The sequence below is a fragment of the Bufo bufo genome, chromosome 3 (assembly GCF_905171765.1).
Source record: "Bufo bufo chromosome 3, aBufBuf1.1, whole genome shotgun sequence".
NCBI lineage: Eukaryota > Metazoa > Chordata > Amphibia > Anura > Bufonidae > Bufo > Bufo bufo.
The window spans coordinates 642,560,825-642,587,195 of record NC_053391.1 but is presented as its reverse complement, the minus strand read 5'-3'; the positions used below and the strand labels follow the sequence as shown (position 1 = coordinate 642,587,195).

General features: G+C 42.8%; 1 protein-coding gene across 1 annotated transcript in view; it reads right to left on the bottom strand.

The window, feature by feature from the left end:
- Positions 1 to 383: 383 nt before the first annotated feature.
- Positions 384 to 26,371, bottom strand: part of MICU2 (mitochondrial calcium uptake 2) — a 255,667-nt gene continuing 229,679 nt past the window's right edge. The window contains exons 8-12 of the mRNA XM_040426209.1: positions 20,635 to 20,732; positions 10,455 to 10,626; positions 5,956 to 6,064; positions 4,400 to 4,557; positions 384 to 3,112 (exon numbers count right to left, since the gene is read on the bottom strand). Of these exons, the coding sequence (XP_040282143.1) occupies positions 3,005 to 3,112; positions 4,400 to 4,557; positions 5,956 to 6,064; positions 10,455 to 10,626; positions 20,635 to 20,732 (645 nt within the window). The 3' untranslated portion in view covers positions 384 to 3,004. The remainder of the gene's footprint in view (positions 3,113 to 4,399; positions 4,558 to 5,955; positions 6,065 to 10,454; positions 10,627 to 20,634; positions 20,733 to 26,371) is intronic.

Genomic DNA, 26,371 nt, shown 5'->3' with positions numbered 1-26,371 from the left:
AAAATGATGCTGCGGGATGTGTGTGTCATTAGTGCATGACATCCATTTCTTACGATGGTTATTTTCGACTTTTTCGATGTTGTTTGTAAACTTTCAGGGTTTTTTCACGCGCATAAAAAAACACATCAAAACTGATTGCACCCTCGTGGAAAAAACTTAAACATTGAAGGTAAATGCAGACAAAACTGACTGAACTTGCTTGCGAAATGGTGCGAGTTTCACTGAACGCATCGGCAGCCAATCCGTATCGTTTGTGTGAATGAGGCCTAAACATTTACAGATCATGATACTAATCCAACATTATAATCTGCTCTTCCAATCATGTCTTCCGCAGATACAATTCCTTTCCTGGTCTTGCTGAAAAAAAAATCATCATGAAAATGCAAGGTTATAATTCCACCTTTATTTATTGCAAGACTATAATCAAGAGTATAATAACAATCATTTTACAAGAGGATACCTCAGAAAACAAAAGAACTCAAACATCACATAAACTAAAAACACTCATTTCTTTGATGAATGCATTTTCTTGTTATAACCAAACATGGAGCGCATAAAAAAATACGGATTAGTTACCCTGTCACCGTATAGACTGTATCCCCTGTAAACACTACAATCAGTACAGAACACACTGATGGCCGCACAAGCGGATTCTACTCCAGTTTTTGGCACATTATTTCAGTAAACCTGCTCTGTTGGCAATCACCACAGGAGGAAACATTCATGAGATTTGACGAGCTGGGAATTTTGTGATGAATGTGCAGTTTTCCATAGAGAAGCTATGACACTGGCTGACCTGTTACATGTGCACTTGGCAGCTGAAGGCATCTGTGTTGGTCCCATATTCATAAGTGCCTGCATTGCGGAGGAAAATTATGTTTTACTATATGCAAATGAGCCTCTAGGAGCAACGGGGGCGTTACCATTACACCTAGAGGCTCTTCCTTCTCTGCAACTGCTGCGCCCTCTGCACTTTAATTGACAGGACCAGGCAGGGTAAATGCGATCGTGTCTGCCTGGCTCTGTCAAAGGAGGGGAGCACCTGGCCCCTCGGCAGTTTCTCTAAGCCCAGGCACCTGGCTTGCTGTGGAAACGGCGAGATGGGGCAACCCCTTTCAGGAATAATTTTGTAAACTGATATAAAGACAGATCATTCCAATGCGATGGATTAAAGGAGTTTATGATCAGTGGGATTCTGACCTCTAGGACCTCCACCGATCATGAGAATGAAGGGGGCGCTGCACTGGTGTAGTCCTGTGTCCCCTTCGCTGTCTTGCTTTGGACAGAGTCTCTCCCAGCTTTACTGGGAACTGAAACATGGCCCTGTTTTAGTCAATGTGGTCAGCTGTAGTTCCCTGTACAGTTAGGGGATTGGGGGGTGGCAGGGAGCTCCGCTGAGGGTTTGTTGGTGCTCCCAGAAGTTGGGCTACTACAGATCACAAAGTACCAATATATCTTTTTTTTCTTTTCAATGACCTTTTTGTTAAAGTTTTATGCTTAAAGGGGTTTTCCCTCAATACAAATGTATTTACGTATCCGCAGGCTAGTAGATAAGTATCTGATCGCTCGGGGTCTAAACAATCACAAGAACGGGGGGTCCTGTGTCCTTAAATGAAAGGAGCATTAAGTCAAGCAAGTGCGCTGCCGTTCCATCCATTCTCTATGGGACTGCCGGAGATAGCCAAGGACAGCGTTATCATCACAGTGCTTTGGTGTATATCGCCATCTTGTGGACGGATAATATATGTCATGTTAGTTAGGGATACAGAGAATGTCCATTTACAGGACGCTTACTCTGGATACTGAGATTTTTGTATACGGCTTGTAAATGAATGGTTCATCCAAAGAAAGAGGCCGTCCTAGACGAGAGATGCCCTACCAACATGTCATTTGTGCAATGCAATAGTCTGAATACAATACCTGATCCTGGACGATCTGTGTGTATATTTTATATACATCCGAGGATGACATGCTACAAGAAGCACGCGGTCGTATACGGTACACAGATACGGATGCACACATCAGCGCGCCCAGTGATGGCTCCCAGCACCGGAGAATTACTTTACCGGACCGGTAAGTGCTTCACTCCATTAGTGGAACATCCATTACCTAATGTGGGGCTCCTCAAAGAGCAACTGTCCCCTCCTAACAGGTCTGTTTTATTAACTGCTTGTAATCCCTATGGCACCTTTCAATACTGTGTTGTGTCCTTCCTCTATTAATCATCCTGTAAATGTTAGAATAAGGCCCCTTTCAGACGAGCGGGTGTCACTCTATGGACTCGCAGCGTGACACCCGGCCTGAACTTCCAGCACTGACGGGGTCGCATATCATTATATTGATTTATGATGCTATGTAAGCCTGCTGTCAGTTTTGTCCAATACATTCCAGACCTCTACGGGTTACATAGCATCGTAAATCAATATATTGCTATGGGACACCTCAGTGCTGGAAGTTGAAGCCGGGTGTCATGCTGCGAGTCCGCAGCGTGACACCCGCTCGTCTGAAAGGGGCCTAAATTGACAATTGTTATTGCATGGGGAAAGCAAGAATTTACTAAAGCAGACTGCTTCTCTATAATACATTCAGGTGCAATACCAGACATAGGCACTGGACAAGCGTGGTCTTGTTAATGAGGGCAGGACGGAAGTGTTTGATTTCCCTCAGACAATCCCCTATAACTTATGAATTTCCAGCTCCTCTGAGGAATAATCTATGGGATATAAGTATGACACCTGCCGAGGTCAGAGGAAATCATATAAATCTGGGTATTTGTTGCATGATAAGAATGGCAAAGCCTTCCGGGGTGATTATTTCCCAGGCACTGGAGCAGCACGTGAGGCCTACGTCAGATACAGGACGGCAGAGCCTGTTCAGTACAGATACGGCACAGGAAGAAGAGGCGAATGAGACCGGTGCGGCAGAACAGACTGCGATAAACCAGTAAACAATACCTAAACACACATATATGGAAAGGACAATCTCCTAAAATCTCAGCACAGCCTTAAAACGGACTCTTCCCGACTTGTTTTAAGACTTCGTTGGCTCCTTTAATGGTTTCCCGCTTGACACATTTCCAGTAGCCTTGTAATCCTTGCTGCTGCGGCACATGCTAAGGAAAAATGATAAGAAAATTCAGCGACGCGTATTGTAACGTGTCCAGGGCCATGGTTATTCTGCAAGACTCACTAGGATAATGGTTAACATATTGTCACTTATTATTCTGACTACAAGGCCATAGAGACATGTGCACACAAAGCGTGCTAATATATGAAGCCTTCATACAGTACTGTATCACATGGCTACTCTTACCTAGAAGCTATGCCATTAAAGGGGTTTTACGGATGTTTAAAGGGGTTGTGCATCTCTAAACTTTTTTTTTTAACAGACCTCTTTAGAGTGGCTGGACCCGCGGTGGTGATCACACTTACCAGCTCAATCGATGCCTCCGCAGCTCCTAGGTCTCTTGGAATCAACATCCTGTTGACGGAGGTCACGTGACCACTGTAGTTGGTAACTGGGTGACAGGTCACCTCTGTGGCCAGTGATTGGCTGTAGCGGTCATGTGACCTTCGTCAGCAGGATGTTGATTCTGACAGACCCGGGACCTGCAGAGGTGGCTGTGGACCCAGAACCCAGCATCCGGAACGAGGTAAGTATAATCACCACCGCAGGTCAGGCTACTCTGTGAAGTTTAAAGATGCACAACCCCTTTAATATTGATGACCTATCCTCAGGGTTGACACATGACGTACCATGGGCTTCATCCCCTTTTAACTGTTTAAAACTATGTTGACTTCATTTAAGAGACAATAGCACTGGTTCCTTGCAGCGCTGGGGTCCTAGGTTCAAATCTCACCAAGGACAACATCTGCATGGAGTTTGTAAGGTCCTCCCTTTGTTTGCTTGGGTTTCCTCCCACATTTCAAAGTCATACTGATAAGGAACTTAAATTGTGAGCCCCATCGAGGACAGTGTGATGCCTATAATGTCGGTAAAGCACAGCAGAATATGTCAGCGCTATAAAAGTGCGTAAAATTAAAGCTGGTACAAGGTTAGAAATAGGCAGACAAGCAAGCTGGCCCTCACGCAGGATGAGAAAAGCAGCTGCCATTTCTAGCACAAAAGATCCTCTAAAAATTGTGGAAAGTGGAAATAAAATGACCACTGTACACATTCCTATTAATGTATCAGTGTGCCTATTCATTACCCTATCAGTAAATTTTATTTCATAGACCGGATGAAACAATTCAGGTCTAGATTGTGCGGTGAGAACTCTGGACCTTCTTGCTGCTTCACGTCACAAGGAAAAGGTTCATTTTTTGGTCTGCACTGCGAATAAGGCTAGTTCTGTCTATCAGCGAATGGACCTTCTATATAAAAAACTACAGTACATTACCTTTAATCCTCTATGGAGCCTGTTCTTCAGGACACCCAAAAACTCTCCATGGCTTAAACAATTGTCTCCATCAAGATCAAAGATCTTGAAGACTGTATCCAGGACATTTTCTGATAATTCCTGTCCTGTTGCCACTTTCACTGATCGTTTGAATTCAGCTGTAGAAAGTAATACGAAAAAATATATATGATTAAGTGCACAACCAGACTCCACAGCAAAAACACAAAGCATTTTTTGATAAAAAACTTTCAAAACAAGGGGCAAAAAAAACAAAAACCCCACCATCCAGAAATGTAATTTCTAGTTTGATCAGTGCACGTGAGGTTATACTAGTGCCTGAAGGAGCTTCTCCAACGGCAAATATATAGAGATGGCTGTGTTCTGAGGCAGCTGACTGGCTGCATGTAAGTTAGCTGGGAGTTCATGCTCTGATAGAGGCAGGAGGATGTCCTATTTAGCATTTGAGTACCGAGTTGCTTAACCCCTTGGAGACCCATGACGTACTAGTACGTCATGGCCGCCAGTGCCTTGGCAACCTTTGACATACTAAGACAGGTTCGCAATCCCAATGATTTGGTGTGGAACAAAGGCATAGATCGGAAGCACTACGGATTGCTTTCGTGGGTTTTTTGTCCGTGCCCCTGCACTGCAAAAAAAATAAAGTAGTGCATGCACTACTTTTTTGCAGTGTGGACCGTCGGATGCTAATTGTGGACCCCATTCAAGTGAATGCGTCCGTGTCCGCAGAGGGCGGGCACACAGTCGTGCCCGTTCGTGTGCATGTCGTGCCCTTACTTTAATTCTTGTGGAACACCTAAAGGGTTAACAAAGTTGGTAAAATCAGTTTTGAATAACTTGAGGGGTGTCGTTTCTAAAATGGGGTGATTTATGGATAGTTTCTACCATGTAAGCCCCACAAAACGACTTCATAACCGAACTTGTCCTTAAAAAAGTGGGTTTTGGAAATTTTCTTAAAAATTTTAACAATTGCTTCTAAGATTCTAAACGTTCTAACGTCCCAATATTTTTTTTTTTAGACATTTAGAAATGATGCCAGCATAAAGCTGACATATGGGAAATGTAAAGTAATAACTATTTTGTGAGGTATCACTATCTGTCTTAAAAGCAGATGAATAAAAATTTGGAAAATTGGCAATTTTTCCATTTTTTTTTTTTTTAAGTTGGGATTTTTTTTTTTTATAAATAAAGGTGAAATATATCTGCTCAAATTTACAAGTGTCATGAAGTACAATGTGTCACGAGAAAGTTCCAAAATTATTACCACATAAAGTGACACATGTCAGATTTGCAAATTGGCCTGGTCCTTAAGGTGAAAAATGGCTGTGTCCTCAAGGGTTAAAAGATCCCGAGCACAGAACGAGGGGAGTGAGATTATGCTAAAAATTCATAAATCCTGATGATTCTACATGGGGCTGAGGGCAGTTCCACTGGTGATTGTCTAAGAGCTCAGACGCTACAAATCCAAAAACAAAAGCAGACGTGTGTGACACAGTAAAGTGCTGCGCAGGCCTCTTATCCGAGGTTCTGACACTTACCCAGTTTCACGGCTTTGTTTGCAGAACTAAACATTTTCATAGTGATGGAGAAATCTTCCAGATTGTTCATGAAGTGATAAAATGTCTTAAACTCCTCTATGCTGATACTCTGAAATACCAAAAGACAAAATCCGTGTGATAAAAGCTATAAAACAAATAAGACGCATACGACTCAGCACGTAACACTCACTAGGGGGCACTGTGACCCTGCTCAGCGGCTGGGTCCATCCTCCAGCTTCTCTACACAATCTCCTCAAGTCTTGTCAGCCAACAGAATGAGCAGATGAAGAATTTCATCTGACCACAAGCCATTCATTCTATAGCACAAGTGAGTTTTATACTTGATCAATAGTAAAACACAAGTTAAAAAGCGTTACGATGGACACGCAGGGAAACCTGGGCTCAAAATAGGCACAATGCAATAATAACAAAACCGTCCCCAAAGGTATCCATACCCTTCATCCGTTTCCCTTCTAAGGACATATCTCATACGTCCTTACAAGGTCAGTAGCCAAGGAGGTATCTCATGCGGCTGTATCTCAAGCTTCTTAGAAGCTATAGCTATAAGACTTAGGCCTCTTTCATACGAGCGTGACGGATTAGGTCCGGATGCGTTCAGAGTGCATTCAGTGAAACTCGCACCATTTTGCAAGCAAGTTCAGTCAGTTTTGTCTGCGATTGCGTTCAATTTTTTCCGCGCAGGTGCAATACGTTTTGATGCGTTTTTCACGCGCGTGATAAAAAAACGGAAGGTTTACAAACAACATCTCTTAGCAACAGTCAGTGAAAAACGCATCGCACTCGCACTTGCTTGCGGATGCAATGCGTTTTTCACGCAACCCTATTCACTTCTATGGAGCCAGGGCTGCATGAAGAACATGCTGCGATTTTCATGTAACGCAGAACTGATGCGTGAAAAACAACGCTCATGTACACAGCCCCACTGAAATGATTGGGTCAGGATTCAGTGCGGGTGCTATGCGTTCATGTCACCCATTGCACCCGCGCGGAAAACTCGCTCGTGTGAAAGGGGCCTTAGTATAATCAGACAGCACTCCAATTTATATGAAGTCCAATTGATATGGTGAAGTAATTTGTGAGTTTCATTCAGCCGGACATGATGCACAATAGAATATGGCAACGTTTCGAGCTAAACAGTATCCCTTCATCAGGCCTAGTTATGCCCACGTGGAAAAAACACCGGCGCTTTTTCCACGTGGGCATAACTAGGCCTGATGAAGGGATACTGTTTAGCTCGAAACGTTGCCATATTCTATTGTGCATCACGTCCGGCTGAATAAAACTCACAAATGACTTCACCATATCAATTGGAGTGCTGTCTGATTATACTGATAATACTGTTGTTCCTGAGGTGGAGCCAGGAACTTATCCAGACGAGCACCCACAACAGCCAGATCGTCGTTGAGTGCTGTGATCACCCCGAGGTTGTACAACTGAATAGAAGCTATAGCTATGATAGGTCAATTCAATTACAGTACTTAAAAAAATTAATAAAACAACTACTTTGCAGAGAGGAATAATATGCATATTCTTTTTGCACCCATATTGTAGATGCAACATCTGGCCCTCCCAGTGTTCACCAGACCCAGGGTTGGGGCACTGTAACTATCGGTCCATAATACAGGACCGATAGAGGTCCCATATTGTACCCATCTAAAAGCGGCTTTAGTTAACACATTATATTACATTTAGGAATTCATCCTTGTTAATCAGGATTACAGTGTATAGCGGGATGGAAATGATACATGATAGAATTCCCAGTACTTTCATGGAGAAGTTGGTTGGTTAATTTCACATGCAGCATTGCATGTAGACGTGTATGAACCGCACAGCTTACAGTTTTTTGCAGACTATATTTTACTGGCATGAGGACTCATGTTAATATAGAGGCAACTACGCTCTTATCTTGGGTTAACCCTTAAAAAGGCTATGGACTAATTTTTTTTATTTTTATATCTTTGCATTCTGTTTACTTTGGGCTAAATCACATTTTTCCATTGGGTTTTCCTTAAAAACCATTAACCTGTTTGTCTTCTACAGCTTTCAGGTTTCACCGACTCTGTAGACCGTCCTGTCCGTTTCTCACATGAGTGTTATGAGCTGTAGGAGTGAAGAGATAATGGCGGCAAGTCGAGCTATCAGAGCAGCTTTCTGATAGATTTAAGATGCAGGAAGAACAGTCTGCGGAGTCAGAGCACTTGTATGCAAACGCTGGTTGGAGCATTTCTCTAACACATGCAGCATTGCATGTAGACGTGTGGCGTGTATGACCTCCATAGCTTACAGTTTTTTGCAGACTATATATCATTTGCATGAGTACTCTGCTACAGTATGCATATTAGTCTCAAATTTAATTTTGCATCCAACTAAGGCTACTTTCACACCAGCGTTTTTGCTGGATCTGTCATGGATCAGCAAAAACGCTTCCGTCACGATAATAAAACCGCCTGCATCCGTTGTGAACGGAACCGGTTGTATTATCTTTAACATAGCTAAGACGGATCCGTCATGAACACCATTGAAAGTCAAAGGGGGACAGATCCGTTTTTTATTGTGTCAGAGAAAACGTATCCGTCCCTATTGACTTACATTGTGTGTCAGGACGGATCCGTCTTGCTCCGCACCACATCGCGGACAGAAAAACGCTGCTTGCAGCGTTATTGTGTCCGCGATAGGGACGCAAACAAACGGAACGGAATGCAGTCTGGTGCACTCCGTTTAGTACAGTTTTGTCCCCATTGACAATGAATGGGGACAAAACGGAAGCGTTTTCCTCCGCTATTGAGATCCTACGACGGATCTCAATAGCAGAAAGGGAAAGCGCAGATGTGACAGTAGCCTTATGCTTATAATCACTGTTTGCTGCAAAGTTGCATGAAGGCGGTTGTATGTATTAATTATTAGGTTATGTTTTGCGCTCTCAGAAAATGTAGATTTTGGTAACCTAGAAGCGGTTTACGGTGTACGGTATTTGTGGATAACCGCTAAACACATGGCCTCTGTTCCAGTGGTTTTAAGAGCACAAGTTCTTGTTGATGACACTTGTGGTATAGATGAGCTTTGCACACCTCAACATATTGGGGGTCATTTATTATACTGAAATATGCCTAAATTAGGCATATTTCATGCGCAGATGGCTTCACAACGGTTAGTTGCACCGCTATCTGCGACTTTGCCCTGCTCATGCCAGGTCTAAAATTGTGGGTGGGGAAGGGGGAACCTGCTGGCCCATCTCATTGACTATTTTCTACGACTGGTTTAGGTGTAGAAAATGGTCTAAATGTAAGACAGCTTGGAAGCTGCCCTACATTTAGAAGTGGCGCTGGATGCGCCAAAGTTATGGAGAGGCCGGCGTCAGCTATGGGGCTTTATTAAGACCGGCGTCTAAAACACGGGTGTTAATAAATGTGCCCCATTGTTCTTACATTGCATCTGGATGTGAGTTTTAGGTGCAAATGTTCGTTTTTATATTTCGCATTTTGGGTTCTATTTGTACAAACTCTAAAAAAAAAAAAAAAATTGTCCTGGCTACCAGAGATGCAGAATGTCCAAAACTGTCCAGTCTATTGTGAGCAATCATCTTCCTTTTTGCTCCAGTCCGAGAGCCGTAACTTCTTCATTTCCCATTGATGTTACTATATGACAGCTTACCTTTTGATGACCAAGTTGTAGTTTTATTGGTAACACTTTGAGGGTAGATGCAACTTATTTATTTTCATTTTTTGTGAGGTTTAGGCCTCATTCACACGACCGTATGCATTTTGCGGTCTGCAAAATTGCGGATCCGCAAAATAAGGATACTGTCAGTCTTGCATCCGCATTTTTTGCAGAGCAGCTGACTTCAATGGGTCCGTGGTCCGCATTTTGCAGCCAAGTACAGGACATGTTCTATCTTTTTTGTGGAACGGACAGATGGATGCGGAAAGCACACGGATCATCTTTCTGCAACCATGTGTCAGTTCCGCAAAAGGATGGAATACATATGTCCACAAAATGTGGAACACATACCCATTGAAGTGAATGGGTCAGCAAAAAAAAAAAAAAAAAAAAAAAAAAAAAAAAAAAAAAAAAAAAACATTTTGTGGGCTGCAAAACGGACATGGTCGTGTGCATGAGGCCTAATGAACAAAGAAGCAAATCTGCCCTTTTCTTAGGGCTCGTTCACATGACCGCTGGTGTCCCGTTCCCGTATTGCAGACTGCATTTGCGGATCTGCAATACACGGGCACCGTTCCGTTGTCATACCGCATCACGGATGCGGACCTATTCATTTCAATGGGTCCGCAAATCTGGAGATGTGGAACGGAAGCACAGAACGGAACACTACGGAGTGCTTTCTGGGGTTCCGTTCCGTGCCTCCGCACCGCAAAAATATAGAACATGCCCTATCTTTTTGCGGAACGAGCCCTTAATGTCATGTGCTGTAGGGCATACATAATCAGGTCTAACTTTTTTTTCTAGGAATAAGCTGCACTCACTTCTCCCGGGGGGATCCTTGTCCTCACATTATGCCAGTAGATGTCATTGTCCTCCTCATCTGTGAAAAAAAGCAGCCATTCTGCGAAATCCTCTTTCCTCATGAAGTCCAAACCCTTTGAGAACTGTGCAAATTCCATTTCTTGCACCTCCGTCTGCAGATTTTCGATAAAGCTGAAACAGCAAGAATGACATCTTCATACACAGTAATACTGATCCATGGCACAACTACAGTAGAAGACTGCTTCTTCACATACGATAATGGGATGCTTCCCAACATTTGTGTTTGTAAATTTGAGGGATTTAAGCCCAAGCCCATTTCTTGGCAGTTTATATAAACCAGGTCTATTTTTGGGTTGGGAAAATCCGAATTTGCCAGGATTGTCGGCAACTATGGTCAAACAGCAATCACTGATGCGATGCAGAATATAAGTATCTTTTATATCTCGCTGGATCGGTTCACCATAAAATCTGAAAACTATTTACAGGAATTTCAGTAGAGGTTTCTTTTAGAGGGTTGCATATATATCTACTTTTGCCATTGCAACCAAAAAAAATATGACTTTAATCCCAAATGCCATACGTTGCAATGCCTGAGTGACAGAAACACACTGATAAGTCTGCCATGCTCAGGTTTTTCCTTGTATAGGGCATGAGGAAAATCATCTTTTCAGTCTTGAACGTGTTCCTGTGTCCTGCACTAGTCATTACTTTTGGTCTGGGTTGTCCACCCTTCGGGTGCTTTGTTACGGTAGGGGTGGTCGCCACACAGTGCTGCACCCAACAGAGCAGGGACCCATCTCAAAGAGGTCCCTGTGATGTGGCAAGTGGGCTTATAAAGGTTTCATCAAAATATGAACTAAGAACCTTATGCTCATTTTCATGAGGCTGTGAGGTTCATGTCTTTATGACAGTATTAGTCTATAAGAATTTTTTTTTTAACTTTGGCTGAAAGTAAACGTTACTAAACTTTTTATCTCGACTAACTTTGGTATGTTGTTTGAATGGAGTTTCCCATTTAGGAATATGTCATGCTAACATCTAGACCTATCACTAGAGGGCGCTCAAGTACCACCCTTAAATCTCAACAGTTGCAAAGACGCTTCAGAGCCCTCACAGCTGACCATTGCTGCTCATATATGAAGTGGACAGTAAGACAAACGTGTTGAAAACAGACTTGTGGTGGGAATTGACAGATGTATACAGTAACCTACATCCTACTAAAGCCACCTGCTTTATGTGGGTGCAATTCTTTTCTTCAGCCCTATGGACCATAGTCCTGGTCCGTCAGAACTGTGACGTAAATACAGCACAACACACATCCCAAAAATGACTACCCCATCTACTCACTTTACATCACTGCCCACACAGAACACCATGGATGGTAATGGGCTGGCATGTTTGTCACATGATGATATAAGGAGAAAATCCAGTCCAGGTTTGGCCACTCATATGGAAAGGTCAGTCCAGGTTTGGCCAAGCGTATGGAAAGGTCACCAGTTTATCAAATGTCTCTGCATGCTAACAAAGAATCGAACATCTCTAGGCCAGATCATGGTCCTTCTTTAAGGAGTGTTCCATCCAGAAGAATTCATCCCCTATGCACTGTACAGGTGATAAATGCTAGATCATTGGGGGTACGACTTGTAGGATCACCAAAATGGGGACTGGAGTCCCACTACACTTTTTCACAAATAAAAGTAGCCTAAGGGACACTGGTTGCTGAGATGGACTTAGGAGTTTTCTTTGGGTCCCTCATAAATACTAGTTTGCATTAGTAGAAGCAGACCATTCACCCATGCAAAATGGCACTACAAATGATGCACCCCATGACATTAATGGAAACAAGGAGCAGATGGGGACGGTATGGGCAACCGTCTTTGTGCATGAAAAAAGGGTAAAACAAAATTATAGACTAACTATAAGAGTAAAAGTGATTATAAGAAAATTTGTAATATAACTCATCGGAGAAAAGTTCCCATCAGGCTCCTCCTCCACCCCCTCCCTCTTCACTAACTCTGAATTCAATGCTCAAATGTATCTTCCGTGAAGACGGACTGCAGCTCACTCAAGGATCAGATTGCATAAAAAAGTCTTTGGAGAGGGATGGGGGGAGGAGAAGAAGGGAGAGGCTGCTGGAGAGAGAGAGAGACTGCTGCCGATTTGTACGCTACTTACTCTCTAACATAAGTGCTGGATTCACATCTAAACTGCTCAGTACTTCTGTGTAACGTCCTTCATTACTGTTTCTGTGTCTGAGAGAGTTAGGGAGCAGATTATTCTGTTTACCCATGTACCCAAGTCATTACAGTTACACTTTAATCAGGTGGCTTTTTTTCAAAAACAGCATCACCCCTGTCCTGAGGTTCTTAGTGGTACTGCAGATCAGCCAAACTGAAACACATTTAAGTCTGTGGCCACCAGCAAACTGTACACTGCACAGTACTAGAATAAAAAGAGTCACTTAGGTTATACTGCAAGCTATGGAAATTATTTTAATTGATTTCACGTCTCCTGCATTTTGATTGGTTTGTTCCTACATAAATAGCCAGAGTCATCTACCATTTGCCATTGGTGAAACACATGTCAGGTGTGGCGATCACATATACAAGTTTTACTAATGGTCTTCTTTTTTCATATATGCTGCTTAAGGATGCGATAGGACTTTGAAGATATGCATTGAAGGAAATTTGCTAATCAAAAGGTGCCAGAATTCTAGTGCAAGTCAAACACACAAAAAAACCTCCAAAAACCTGGGATATATGCTTAGTACCACATTTGTTTAGCACTTTAGACACAATTTTTTTTTTACTAGTGTGATAAGGGGTGTGGATTAGCAGGAAAGGGGTATGGTTTAAGATGCAATAATGTGCGCCAAATTTCTGGCACAAAGTAAACCAACTAATTGACACAAACTTAAAGGGGTATTCTTATCTTAGACAATGGGGGCATATTGTCTTATAGCGATGGGACCCGCTAAGGGGGCATATTGTCTTATAGAAATGGGGCCCGCACCTATATTGGGAACAGAGCCCAGCAAAGTGGTGGCTGGAGGACTCCGGTCTGGCCACCACCAAACTGTATCCGCATAGATGTGAATGGGAGCGCACCACGAATGACCGGCCACCGCTCCTATTCACTTCTATGGGCCCGATGGAAAAAGCCGAGCAAGCACTTGGCTATTTTTGGCGGGCCTATAGAAATGAAAGTAGGGCGGCTGCGTTTAGGAGATAGGTGCGGGTCCCAGTGGTGGGACCTGCACCTATCAGACAATGGGGGCATATCCTAGCTATATGCCCCTCCATTGTCTCACATGAGAGAGCCCCTTTAAGATACTGATGCACCATATATTTATTATCTGGCAGCAACTGTGATACATTTTTAGACACTGTGGACACGGTCTAAATCTTAAAAGGATTAGTAATACCTAGTCCATTGCTTTTACACCTTGTGGCAAATTGAATTACTTTGAGTGATCTATATTTTGGGGTAATATCGTGTTCACCCACTTAGTTTGATCTTTTGCACTGACTTTTTACCTATTTTTTTTTTTAATAATGTAGTATGTAATAATTTCATAAATGTTTTTCTCTTTTTTTTGTATTTTGTTGGTTTTGCATGATATTCCTCATGGGGGATATAGTCACTTAGTTTGCGAACACAGTAGCAAAAGATAGTGATGTTGTCCCTGGAATGGTACTAGGGCTGCACAGGCAGGTGATACATGCAGAGACGCCAGCTTGCTGTGTCAGGTTCCCCTGCTCATTGCTGTGGAATGGATTTAAAGCCAAGATGCAAATACAGCGCTCCCCAGAGGCACTTGAGGGATATCACACCATCTTGGTATATCATTGAACCAATCTTCATTCAATCCAAATTATACTGGACCTATAGTACTGTTAGGTACTAGCTGTTCCTTTATTACATTGCAACCTCTATAATGGGAATCGTTCAGCAGTTTGTATCATGCTAAACTGCTGACAGCACTAGGAAGAGGCTGGGGAGAGCGATACAAACATATGTTTTGTGGAGCTTTTATCATCAAAAGTAGTGGGAATATGACGTTTTATTCTGCCAGATTTTGCTCTTGCAAGTGCCCAGGAGGGGGGGCTTCACTGTGAAGTGCTTTCTGCACAGTGCCTCCCCTAGGAGTGACAGCATCCAACCAGGAGACCAATACAGCCGTCACCCAGATCAGCGGGAAAGAACTGTGAAGTAGCTCAATGCCGGGAGCACTTAACAATAAAGCTGCCTCCTGGGCACCAGAGGAACAGGCAGAATAAAACTTGATATACATACTAATGGCAGAATAAAACTTCATATAATATCACTCCTCATGATAAAAGCGGTTTATGTTTGTCCTGCTCTCTCCAGCCTCTACCTAGTGCTGTCAGCAGTTTAGCATGGTCAAAACTGCTGACAGATTCCCTTTAAGAGCATTATTAGATCTAATTATATATATATATATATATATATATATAATGTCAGCTTTGCTTACTTTGTGGCAAGTAGTATGTGACCTAGCTAGTAAGGGCAGCGCAATACCACAAAGGGAATGCCATGAAATATGATAGCAGAGGAATTATGGATTGCTTTGTAACGAACATATCTTAGCATCGCCTTCCATTCTATGAATAATGAGAGGTGACGGAGTAAAAAAAAAAAAAAAAGATCAAATAAGACTAAACCTGGCTAGAAATATGGGCGCTATGTACAAAGACCTGAAATAGTACAGTTGATTACATGAATTATTCATGGAAGTCCCCAAATTAGGAAAATGTTCCTGATAAGCTCCACACTCGCCCCTGGAAGACATGAGGACTTTGTTTCTGCAGGCAGCTGTTTAAGATGCTGACACCTCACCAGTTCCAATTAGTTCACCCAGAAAGGTATCTGTCAAAGGCAAGCAATTAAATATTTCCTTGACTCACGGCAGCTTTTTGCTATTAGCTAAACTATGCCTGGCGCACATAGCCGCACACTGGCCGCAATCAGACGACTGGACCAAAGAGAAAACCCGAAATGGCAACAGTAAGTCCTAATGTAGACAGGCGTACCTATGATTAAAAGGGGTTTTCAATGACAGATTATGGATGATCTATCTTCAGGATGGGTCGTCAATATCAGATTAGTGGGGGTCTGACTCTCGGCACTCCCGCCAATTAACTAGTTGAGTGATCTACAGCATTTGTACGAGTGCTGCGGCCTCTTCATTCTCTACATTGGGCCTTCTACTTAAAGGGGTTATCTGGGAATTATTGAAGACATATCCTTGGACAGGTCATCAATATCAAATCTGCGGTGGTGCCGACTCCTGGGACCCCCCGCTGATCAGCTGTTAGAAGAGGTCAGGCGCTCAGTTAGCGGTGTGGCCTCTTACTAGACCATGTGATGTCGCCGTACATTGGTCACATGGTCTTATTGCATCTCAACCCTATTCAAGTCAAGGGAGATGAGCTGCGATACCAAGCACTGCCACAATACGGATGTACGGCGCTGTGCTTGAAAAGCTGCCAGGAGATTCTGTAATCGCAGCAGCTCCCTGAAACAGCTGATCAGCAGGGTTGCAGGGACTTAGACTCCCGCTGATGTGATAATGATGACCTACCCCGATGATAGGTCATAATTATCATATCCACATAACCCCTCTAAGCAGCGATGGTGCCCATTGAAGTGAAGAGGATGAAACTGCAATACCCTGCCCCGCTGCTATGGTGTGCAGGTAGAGAGTCCCATGAAAACAATGAAGAGCACACAGTGCTCGCACCGATCTGATGGTTTATTCTGGGGATACGCCATTAATATTCTGAAACCAGAAAACCCACTTGCTTGTTCCTCTTCCAGTTCTACTAGGAAAGAGCCTTCAAAGGCTGGTTGTAATCTCAGTGTGCTTTTCCTTTGTAATATACAGTGTGGCTCAACATCACAGGTCAGATATGAAAGTACCTATTGAGCTACAGACTTTTGGGGACTAAGGTTGGCATACACATACGCTTGTTTGGCCAACAGTTATCCCTCCTGACGAGCATGCATGTGTTTATTAATTGGGAGATGGGAATAAGCCACTACCAGACTGTTGGGAGTAAAGGACTGGCATGTTGACATCCCAGTCAGATCCTTCTTTCCCCTTTGACATTGGGGACAGTCAGATACACCCATACACATGAGATAGTCAGCTGATCAAAATCGTTGGGTATGCCCAATTTCTCTCTAATATGTATGAGCATTTGTACACTACAGTTTCCCCCTCCCCTAAATCAACAGATTTCAACCACTTATTTCCATTGAATGCTCAGTTTTATGACCTAACAGACTCCATCAGGCACCAACCCAAGAAAGCCATCTGTGAAGAACCTGATCTCAAGTATTTCTTGATAATTGTTAGAATAGTAGCAGTAAAGACTGACGGCCAGGATTATCTCCTCTTCTACCGGGGGTGAAAACTTGGTCAGGACTCTACATTCTAAAAGGAACAACTTTTAGCAAATGAAGCAGTGGAAAAATGGCCAAAGGATCATTGAAAAGGGTTTAGGCAGAAACCCTTCTGTCCTGTGTTGGGGGCCTTACTTCTCTATGTATGCCACCTCTGGCGGCTGATTTTTTTTTTAAAGCAGTTTCAATAAAAAAAATTTGGACCAAAGAAATAGGTTGTCAGGACCAATCACAGTCGATGTGCCACTGTTGTGCTCATGGCTCTTTTACGTTGGGTTTGGGGGCTCGGAGGACAATCTTCTTCATGCCTTTGCATGTGATACTCATGTTCCATTACGCTATTTTTTTTCTTTCCTCTTCATAGATTAAAATAGTAAAAAGATCCGTAAACCTGACCAATCTTTTCTCACGTAATGTTTTCCATCTGACAGGTGTCTCCTTCATCTGTACAGAGAGGTTTTCTCTAAGCAGACAGGTGTCGTGTTTCTGCATTCAGCCCTCTTCAGACCTGTCAGTACACTGTTATCTCAGCGCCTAAGAGCTCTCATGTGGGTCCACTCAAACTGTTCTATAAAAATGACGACTCCATCCAAAAACAAATACGTATCGAGCCAACATACTTCATGTTTTTTTTTTTCCTACAGGACAGCGGAGACTTCTCAACAAACTTGTGACGGATCTGGAAGTCTTCTGGCTTTCCCACCAGGGTAGAGATTTCCCTGGGTGAAATGATGTGTTCTTCTAAAAATCCCATCCGTCATCTCCTGTACAAACAGCATGGGGTAGATCAAACACCCATAACAATATTCTGTGTGAGGCAAAAAAACATCAGCTAGAAAGCTGTCCATGAAAGATGGAAGCTTACAGACACAGAAAAGACGTGCTGGATTTCTATTATTCTGTAGGGTGATGTCAAAAGTACTATTTACTCTGCAACTCTCGAGGCTCTGATCTTCTCTTCAATGTGCCATGCATTAAATAAACTCTGCTGTCAGCCTGTGATATATAGAATGATAAAAAACACATTCCAGTTCCCGAGAAGGGGGGGAAATAAGTGACAATCTTGAAAATTACCAGGATTAGACCCTACACTTAGCCTGTAAACCTAAGAGTGAGATGTGGGAGTAAATCCTGATAACAAGCTTCTGTCTGTGTGGTAGATACAATCCTACTGCGCAGACTGTCCACATAAAGTATGTGTTTTTATCAGGGAAAGGCTTCCATGGGGTGAAACGGAATTGGATCTGCTGTAAAGCCCCACTAGGTATGCAAGTAGTATCTGGACATGTTCTTGCAGAAAGAAAAAAACTAAACAAAAAATGAACAGTAAGGTTATCTGATGGAAAAAAGTACAAAAAATATTACTGTACTCTTGAGGATTACAACGTGTCAGATTTTTGTGAATTTAAAGTCTTTGGGTGGGTGATAAATAGTAAAAAAAAGTATACAACAAAAAATAATTAAAAAGTCAAACAGTGAAATAAAGTGATCCAGTAAGTAGCTCTGCTCCAGCCTTTCCTTCAAGCTTTCTGGTATTTTGTGTAAAGTCTACAGAGATTATCTACTTGTCAAATATACCACAATTCCAAAACCTTGTTATATCAATGGATCCTTTACAGCAGCCATGGCTTGATTATAAAGGGAAGCCATGGGGCCAGTGTGACAATGGGCAGACAACCCTATTCTTGTGTCCACTGTTTTTGGCGACCACTAGTTCCTTCTCAGAATGTCCAACTAATGAGCTGGTATGAAGACGTCTCTTCTTGAGCCACTTCCTCTTTACTGACCTGCAAAATAAGAGCAATCACTCCAGTGGCGTGAGGCTCCAGAAAGTGGGACTGAGATGCCGAGCATGTGTGACCACAGACGCTGGATAGATTAGGTGGCCATTATAGGAGGGAATCAAAAGCAAGCAGGCACACCATAAGGGTCCATTCACACGTCCGTTTTTTCTTTCCTGATCTGTTCCGTTTTATGCGGAACAGATCTGGACCAGTTCTGTACCCATTCATTTTCAATGGGTCCTGGAAAAAATCGGACAACACAATGTGTGCTGTCCGTTTCCGTTGTTCCGTTCCGCATGTCTGAAAAAATATAAAAAACTTGTCCTATTCTTTTCCGCAAAAATCGGATCCTGGTACAATACAAAGTCAATGGATCCGCAAAAAACGGAAGACATTCGTATGTCATTACGTATGTCATCCGTTTTATGCGGATTCCGTTCCTGGAAATTAAATTTTTATTTTATAAACTTTTATTCACTTTTTTTTTTTCAATTTTTTTTCAAAGAAATCCAAACAACTTTATTTGCTTATTGAAATTTATACATGTTTCCGTTTTTTGCGGATCCGCAAAAAACGGATGACATACGGAAACATTTTCAGGAACAACGGATCTGCAAAAAACGGACCGAAAATCGGGATATAGAAAAATACTGACATGTGAATGTAGCCTAAGGCTTAAATGTACACGTTGAGGATTATGGGCGTTTTTTCTGCACGGATTCTCATGCCAAAAAACTATTTATGTAATATAGTACCAGCAAAGTGAATGAGGTTAGGAAAAAAATAATAATGTCATGTACACTTTGCTTTTTCGTTCCATGTGGATTTAGAAATCCTCAGCATGTCAATTATGTTTGCAATTTTTGGATGGAAATAACACATGTCGTTTTTGGTGCAGATTTGGTTCAAAATGCATAGAAATCTGTACGAATAACAGCTCAGATTTAGTTTTTTTTAAAATCTGCACTTGTGCGCAGGTACCTTAGGTTTATAACAGCAATATCCAGACAGAAAAGCATTTTTAATGGCTTCTAAAAGAAAATGTAATAAGTTGTTTTTGGCCCTTTAAGTGTGGATGATCTCCGACCCATGACTAGTCAGCTCTTGTAGTTTCACAACAGCTGGAGGGCTGTCGGTTGGAGACCACTGTTCGAGACTAGTAGCAGATTCCCGCTGCTCTTATTTTTCTCCATTATCTACTTCTTTTAGGCCTTGTTCACACTTCAGTGTTTGGTCAGCGATTTCCATCAGTGATTTTTGAGCCAAAACCAGGTGCGGGTCAAAACCACATAACAGGTGCAGATCTTTCCATTACACCTCATCTCTGTGTAGGCTTCACTTCTGATTTTGGCTCACAAATCACTGATGGAAATCACTAACCAACCACTGAAGTGTGAACGAGGCCTTGCTTGGACTTCTTAAAGGGGTATTCCCATCATAATTATCACTGTTAAATCTGTTAATGATTTGACAGTGATCATTTTTGTAAATATATTTGATTAACCAATTCTCACCGTTTAGGAGAACATTTATCCCCACTTACCTCATTGCTGTCATTTAGTCTCCCCTGGTTACGGCCACCGCTCTTCTCCGGAATCCCGGTGGCCGCGCTTGCGCAGAGGACTCCTTTTCTCCCGGACGGGCCGCTCGCTGTCCTGAACGCGCGAGCCGCCGCGCATGCGCGATGTCGACTTCTTCCTGGCCAGAATAGTACAGAGCCGCAAACGCACACACCGGCTCTGTACTATACTGGCCAGGAATAAGTCACCATGGCGCATGAGCGGCGGCGGGGGCATTCAGTCCAGCGCGCGGCCCGGCCAGGAGAAGAATTCAATCAAGATGAAGCCCGCCCCCAGCCAGAGTCCAGGAAGTGAATGGCGCGCTAGCAGCAGGTAAGTATGAAAATGCAAAGTCGGATAACCCCTTTAACTCCTCTGCTGTATTGCTACCTTGACTTATAAAATACCTGTAGAAACTGGAATACTGCAGCTTATCCCGTCCTCCACGTCCAAAGAAATGAACAAGCAAGGTTGTGTTGATATCTGCACTGTCTGAAATGGACTCCTACAAAACAATACATTTATAATTACTATCATAAAAGTCTACAGAGATACTGTATGTATTTAGTGATATCTTATGTATTTCATATTATATATTTTAGTCATTTTCCTTGAAAGGACCACCCTTCGGGAAGATAATTTTTTGACTGATTGATTATAGATGGTCGTCTCAAAAGGTGAAACTTGTTTTTGGACAGATGTATGCGCAGAACACATTCAGAGCAGTATCAACAGAAGTAAGGCTCACAGAAGCGTCTTAGGGCTTTATACAACCTTAGTTTTTTGTGAGTTTTTACCTTGTTGAGATGTTACACATGCCCCTCTAGACTGGTTTGGCAATAGAATCAACTCCTTTACTGGGTTCAGTAGACCATTGAAAGAAACGAATATCGTTTTTTTTGTTTTAAATCCTTGACCTCTACAGTGAGGGCCATCACGTTCAGGATGGCAAGGCCTCAACACAACTGTATGATTTCTTAGTGACAAAAACAGCGCATATGGCTCAATGTGTTTGAGCCTAAGAGAATTTATGGGATTATATGGAATAGCAGGTTAAAGGCTAACATAGGTATCCGAGGGCTGTAGCAGAACTGAGCAGGAAGTTAGGCTCTGTTCACATCTGCATCAAAAACATTACGGAAAAAAATCTATGGTTTTTTTTTTTGCCGGAAAAATTAAGGACACAATGGGGGAGATTTATCAAAACTGGTGCAAGGGAAAAACTTAGATTCCACCTTTAATTTTCCAAAAGAGCTCTGAAAAATTAAAGGTGAAATCAAGTTTTCCTTTAACAGTTTTGATAAATCTTCCCTAATGAATGAAACAAACTGACTGCATTGTAGTCACCAGAGTCAGTTGGGCACCATTGGTGTCCGTCATGCCTTTACTTTCTATGATGTCATGGAAATATAATTACAGATATGGCCAGAGCCTTTATAGAACAGTAGGGTAAAATTACCATAAAAAGTTCAAAACACTGTTGGAATCCATACCATGTAGGACTGATGTGAGTTTTAGGGCTACAAAAATACAACTAATGCATGCAATAGTGTCATTTATGCAGTAGGGTAGGATCACCAAACAACAGTTTAAACATTGCTTACTCCGATCATCACCGCCGGGCAACATGGAACAATTTTCATAAAAGTTCTCTTTAATAAGAAGTAAAACATGCATACGTGTGTTACAGTTTTCAGAAGAAAGCCTAATCCTGTCCATCCCCTTTAAGGCTCATAGTTTTATTGACCATAAGGGCGCAGCCACACGTTCAGGTTTTTTGACGCAGTTTTTGAAGCCAAAACCAGGAGTGGATTGAAGAAATAGTATATGTCCTTAATAAGTTCTTTTTTTATGATCCACACCTGCTCTTGGCTTAAAAAAGCTGCATAATAAAAACCTGAGCATGCAGCGGCACCCTAAGGGCTAGTTCACACCACTGATTTTAAAACACACGTGGTTTCGAGTGGTTTTGGATGCGTCTTTTTTAAACCAATGTTTGTTGAATTCATTACAAAGCTGAATTTTCTGCTTGAGGTTTTTGAAGTAGATCTGCACCAAAAAAATGCCGAAAATGCACAAAAAACGCATGGACTTACATGGAGTCGTTTGTCTGCTTCCTATTCATTTCAATTGGATATTCTTCAGCGCTGGTTCTGCCCCAAGATAGGACACGCTGATTCTTTTTAACACGTATAAAAAAATAAAATAAAAAAAAATTAAAATAAAAAAAAGTTCTGCTTCCCACTGAAATGAATGGGAGGCAGTTGAGGCGTTTATGGAGTTGATTTTGAGGCAGAAACGCCAAAAAACTCAGTGTGAACTGGCCCTTAGAGTAAAGACGCAAAATGGCATGATTACATATAGTCTCCAAGAAAATACGAGACTGCAGAAGCGGACATTTTCCAAAGAGACAGATAATCTAGAGCTGCTGATTTGCAGAACGCTCTCCAGTATGAGGTAAGGCCTGTGGATGAATCGCATGTTGAGCTTTCTAGAGAGCAGCACAGTAATGGTAAAGGAATTTTAAAGCTGGAGTCTTTATGGGTGACCTCAGCGCACGCTACACACAAGTGCTGCTACCTTCTCCAGGGATTCAGCCTTGCATCTGTTTATTCTGCTGCCTCCAACCAGAAATCTCTCTCGTTGAAATTTGCACCAACAGAGAGATTTAAAAAAAAAAAAAAAAAAAAAAAAGCTTTGCGATGTTCAACAGATGTGTGTCCAAATACAGTCATAAGTGATCAAAATGGAGCAGAGGGCACTACTAGACGTGCCGCACATTGCTTCATAGGCTCTAGCCATAATAAGCAATATCCAATACCAGAGGGATAAGCCAGGATAGCAATGTGTAGCCAGGCTCTCACGCCGCTCTTCTAATATAACTAGAGATGAGCGTGAAATTCGTTCACTCTTCGTTTGGTGGTAAAAGCAGAATTGCGTTATGGATTCCGTTACCACGGACCATAACACAATTCTATATCGGAATGCCTTTAGAGGCATTCAGTTATTCATTCCGTCATAATAGAAGTCTATGGCCTGCATAACCGATCCGTTCCGTTATGCAGGAGAGGACTCCCCTGTATAACGGAAACGGGACGGATCAGTTATACAGGCCATAGACTTCTATTATGATGGAATGCCTATAGGCATTCCATTATGCATTCAGTCATAGAATTGTGCTATGGTCCGTGGTAACGGAATCCATAACGCAATTCTGCTTTTACCACCAAACAAAGCATAACATGAAATTCGCTCATCTCTGAGTATAACGTCTATTACAAGTGGATGTTTACCGCGGGCCAGTGCAGCCTTTTCAGCAATTATGTAGGTAAGTTTATCCTAAATATCTGTTCTTACCCAATTTAATTAGTCTTAGAGGGCATGTACCTATGACACCAGCTGGCCTGTTACATGTGCGCTTGGCACCTGAAGGCATCTGTGTTGGTCCCATGTTCATATGTGCCCGCATTGCTGAAAAATATGATAGTTTAATATATGTAAATGAGCCTCTAGGAGCAACGGGGGCGTTGCCATTACACCTAGAAGCTCTGCTCTCTCTGCAACTGCCGTGCTCTCTCCCCTCGGATTGACAGGGCCAGACGTGATGATGTTTTTCACTCCCTGACCCTGTCAAAATGAAGAGGGTGGGGCAGTTGCAGAGAGCGCAGAGCCTCTAGGTGTAATGTTAACGCCCCCGTTGCTCCTAGAGGCTCATTTGCATATATTAAAACATCATTTTTCTCAGCAATGCGGGCACATGTGAACATGGGGCCAACACAGATGTCTTCAGCTGCCAAACAAACATGTAACAGGTCAGCCAGTGTCATAGATACAAAACTGCTGATAGATGCCCTTTAATACATTAATAACGGTTGTAATCCAACACTTTATTTTACAGACGGTAGTATTCTTAAAGGGCCCCCAAGATAACCTATGCTGTATTAGGGCTTATGGAGATAATGGGGGAGAGGCTATATAAGATCCGCTCACTCTTGGACCAGGCCCATCCATGTATTACATGGTCATAAACTCATTATAGCATGTAATACTGCATTTCACGTGAAGTGGTCACTGCAGGAAGAAATATATGGCCGGTTGAAGGGAGATTCCTTTGGCAATAAGAATGTATCAGCAGGAGGCTCACACCTCTTAGTAAGCTTGGTGCACCTTGGGCTTTCCAAGAGACAGAAAAGAAAATGGTGCAGAAAGTGGTGGAACTCTATACCTGGTCACAGCATAGATTTCCACTGCTTTCAGTGACATTTACAGGCATGAAACTTCTTAAAACCCCTGTTTCAATGGTAGCCACACTGCCTTACATAAAGGAATAATGACACAGTTCCCATTGAGATCCATTTGCTGCCCATAGCATGGACTGTCCAGGACAAATAACTACATTTGCCCTGACTATGCCCTGGTTAATGGATGACCGTTTTGAATGGTCTGGTAGTTTGGACCTGATGGTACTTTCCTCAGCAGGCCCAGCTGCCAGAGTTGCGCTGTCCTCTTCTCACAGGCCACTGCCCGATTCCTGCCAGCACTTACCTATAGGGTGCACGCGCTGGCTGCCCTGGGGTACTTTAGGCACTTTCCCCTGTGGGAAGGTGCCTGACTAATACAGATGTAGCAGGGTTAACACTCAAACTCTTAACTCAAATTTCTTAACTCATCGCGTTATCTTGAAACAAAAGCCATTGAAACGCAATTGAAGGTAGGTTCTCTAGCTTGCTAGTATCCTGCAAAGGCGTGTTGTACTGTTGTCTGCCCATGTACAGATTCTTCCCATTTCCTGGATTGTGAACCTCCGCTGCATGACCTGACCTTGGGCCATTTCTCCTATTGCATGTACTTTACCTACCGTGACCTTCACCTGTCCCCGAGTACGATTGTGCCTAACTTCTCAGTGCCCTGCATCAATGTCTCTTACACTCACGGGTCAGCTGTCACTTATACAACTACTCCAAGAAGTAGTGGGCTGGTGGTTCACCTGCAGCAAAGTCCACATCCCCATACAGGGTTTGAAGGGGTTCTCTGGGATTTACATACTGGTGACCTATACCCCGCCGATCAGCTGCTTGAGTTTGCAGTGCTCCAGTCAGCATCACCGCCTCCTCCTCACCATTTATCAAGCACAGTGCCGTACACTGTATAGTGGCTGTGCTTGGTATTGCACCTCAGCCGCATTCACTTGAATGGGGCTGAGCTGCTCCTAAGCCATGAGACTGATGAACGTGTCGTCACTGGCCTTAGCCCTCACTGAGAGCAGAGGCCTCTTCGTATAGCTGGGAGTCACACCCCCGTCAATCCGATATTGACGACCTATCCGGAGGAAAGGCCATGAATATGTAAATCCCGGAAAACCCCTTTAAAGGGTGAAAACCAGGGAACTGCCAAAATAATGCCCTTAGGAGTAGCCCAAAGTCAAATCTGTTGGCTGTAACAATAGTGATCCTTCTTATGGGTTGGTAAGCCACTTCTATCCACAATTCCTGACGACGTTAGATGACAAGGTACCGAGCAGTTAAGTCAAACCTTCCTTTCAGCCGATTCCCTCCTATAAACCAAGTATGCAGACGTTCCATCATTAAGAAACACATACAAGACTGACTTTTCTTGGCAAATGATACCAGTAAATTAATGACATTCTTATCAATTTTCTCTTGGCCGTACAGGTGTAAGCAGAGACGTTCATGCCAACAGTAGTTCTGCACAAAGACAGGTTCTCTTCCAAAATGGCTCAGCCGCACAATTTATGATATGTTACTTATGTAAGGCATGGGATATGTATTAGATAACATGATGACTGAGTGCGCTTCCCTCCTATCAGGTAGAAGATGGTGTCTTCATCTACAACACACACTTTGTAATCTGTGGGACCGCCGCATGTTGTCTAGATTAGGACTATCTGCAGATACTATTTTGCAGCTGATCTCACTGGCAAAAAATGGTTTTGGGGTTTGATCGGTGCCATATGCTGGATGCACACGTACTTCACTGTACATGGCATGTTATCTTCTGCTAATTAGGTGAGCTGCCAGTTATTTTACGTGAAGACTGGATGCTTCTGTTTCTGTAAGGATGGATGGCTGGGACTACTCCCCCGGTACTGGAGAGGCTTCAAAGACTAACACAAGTGGGCAAAGC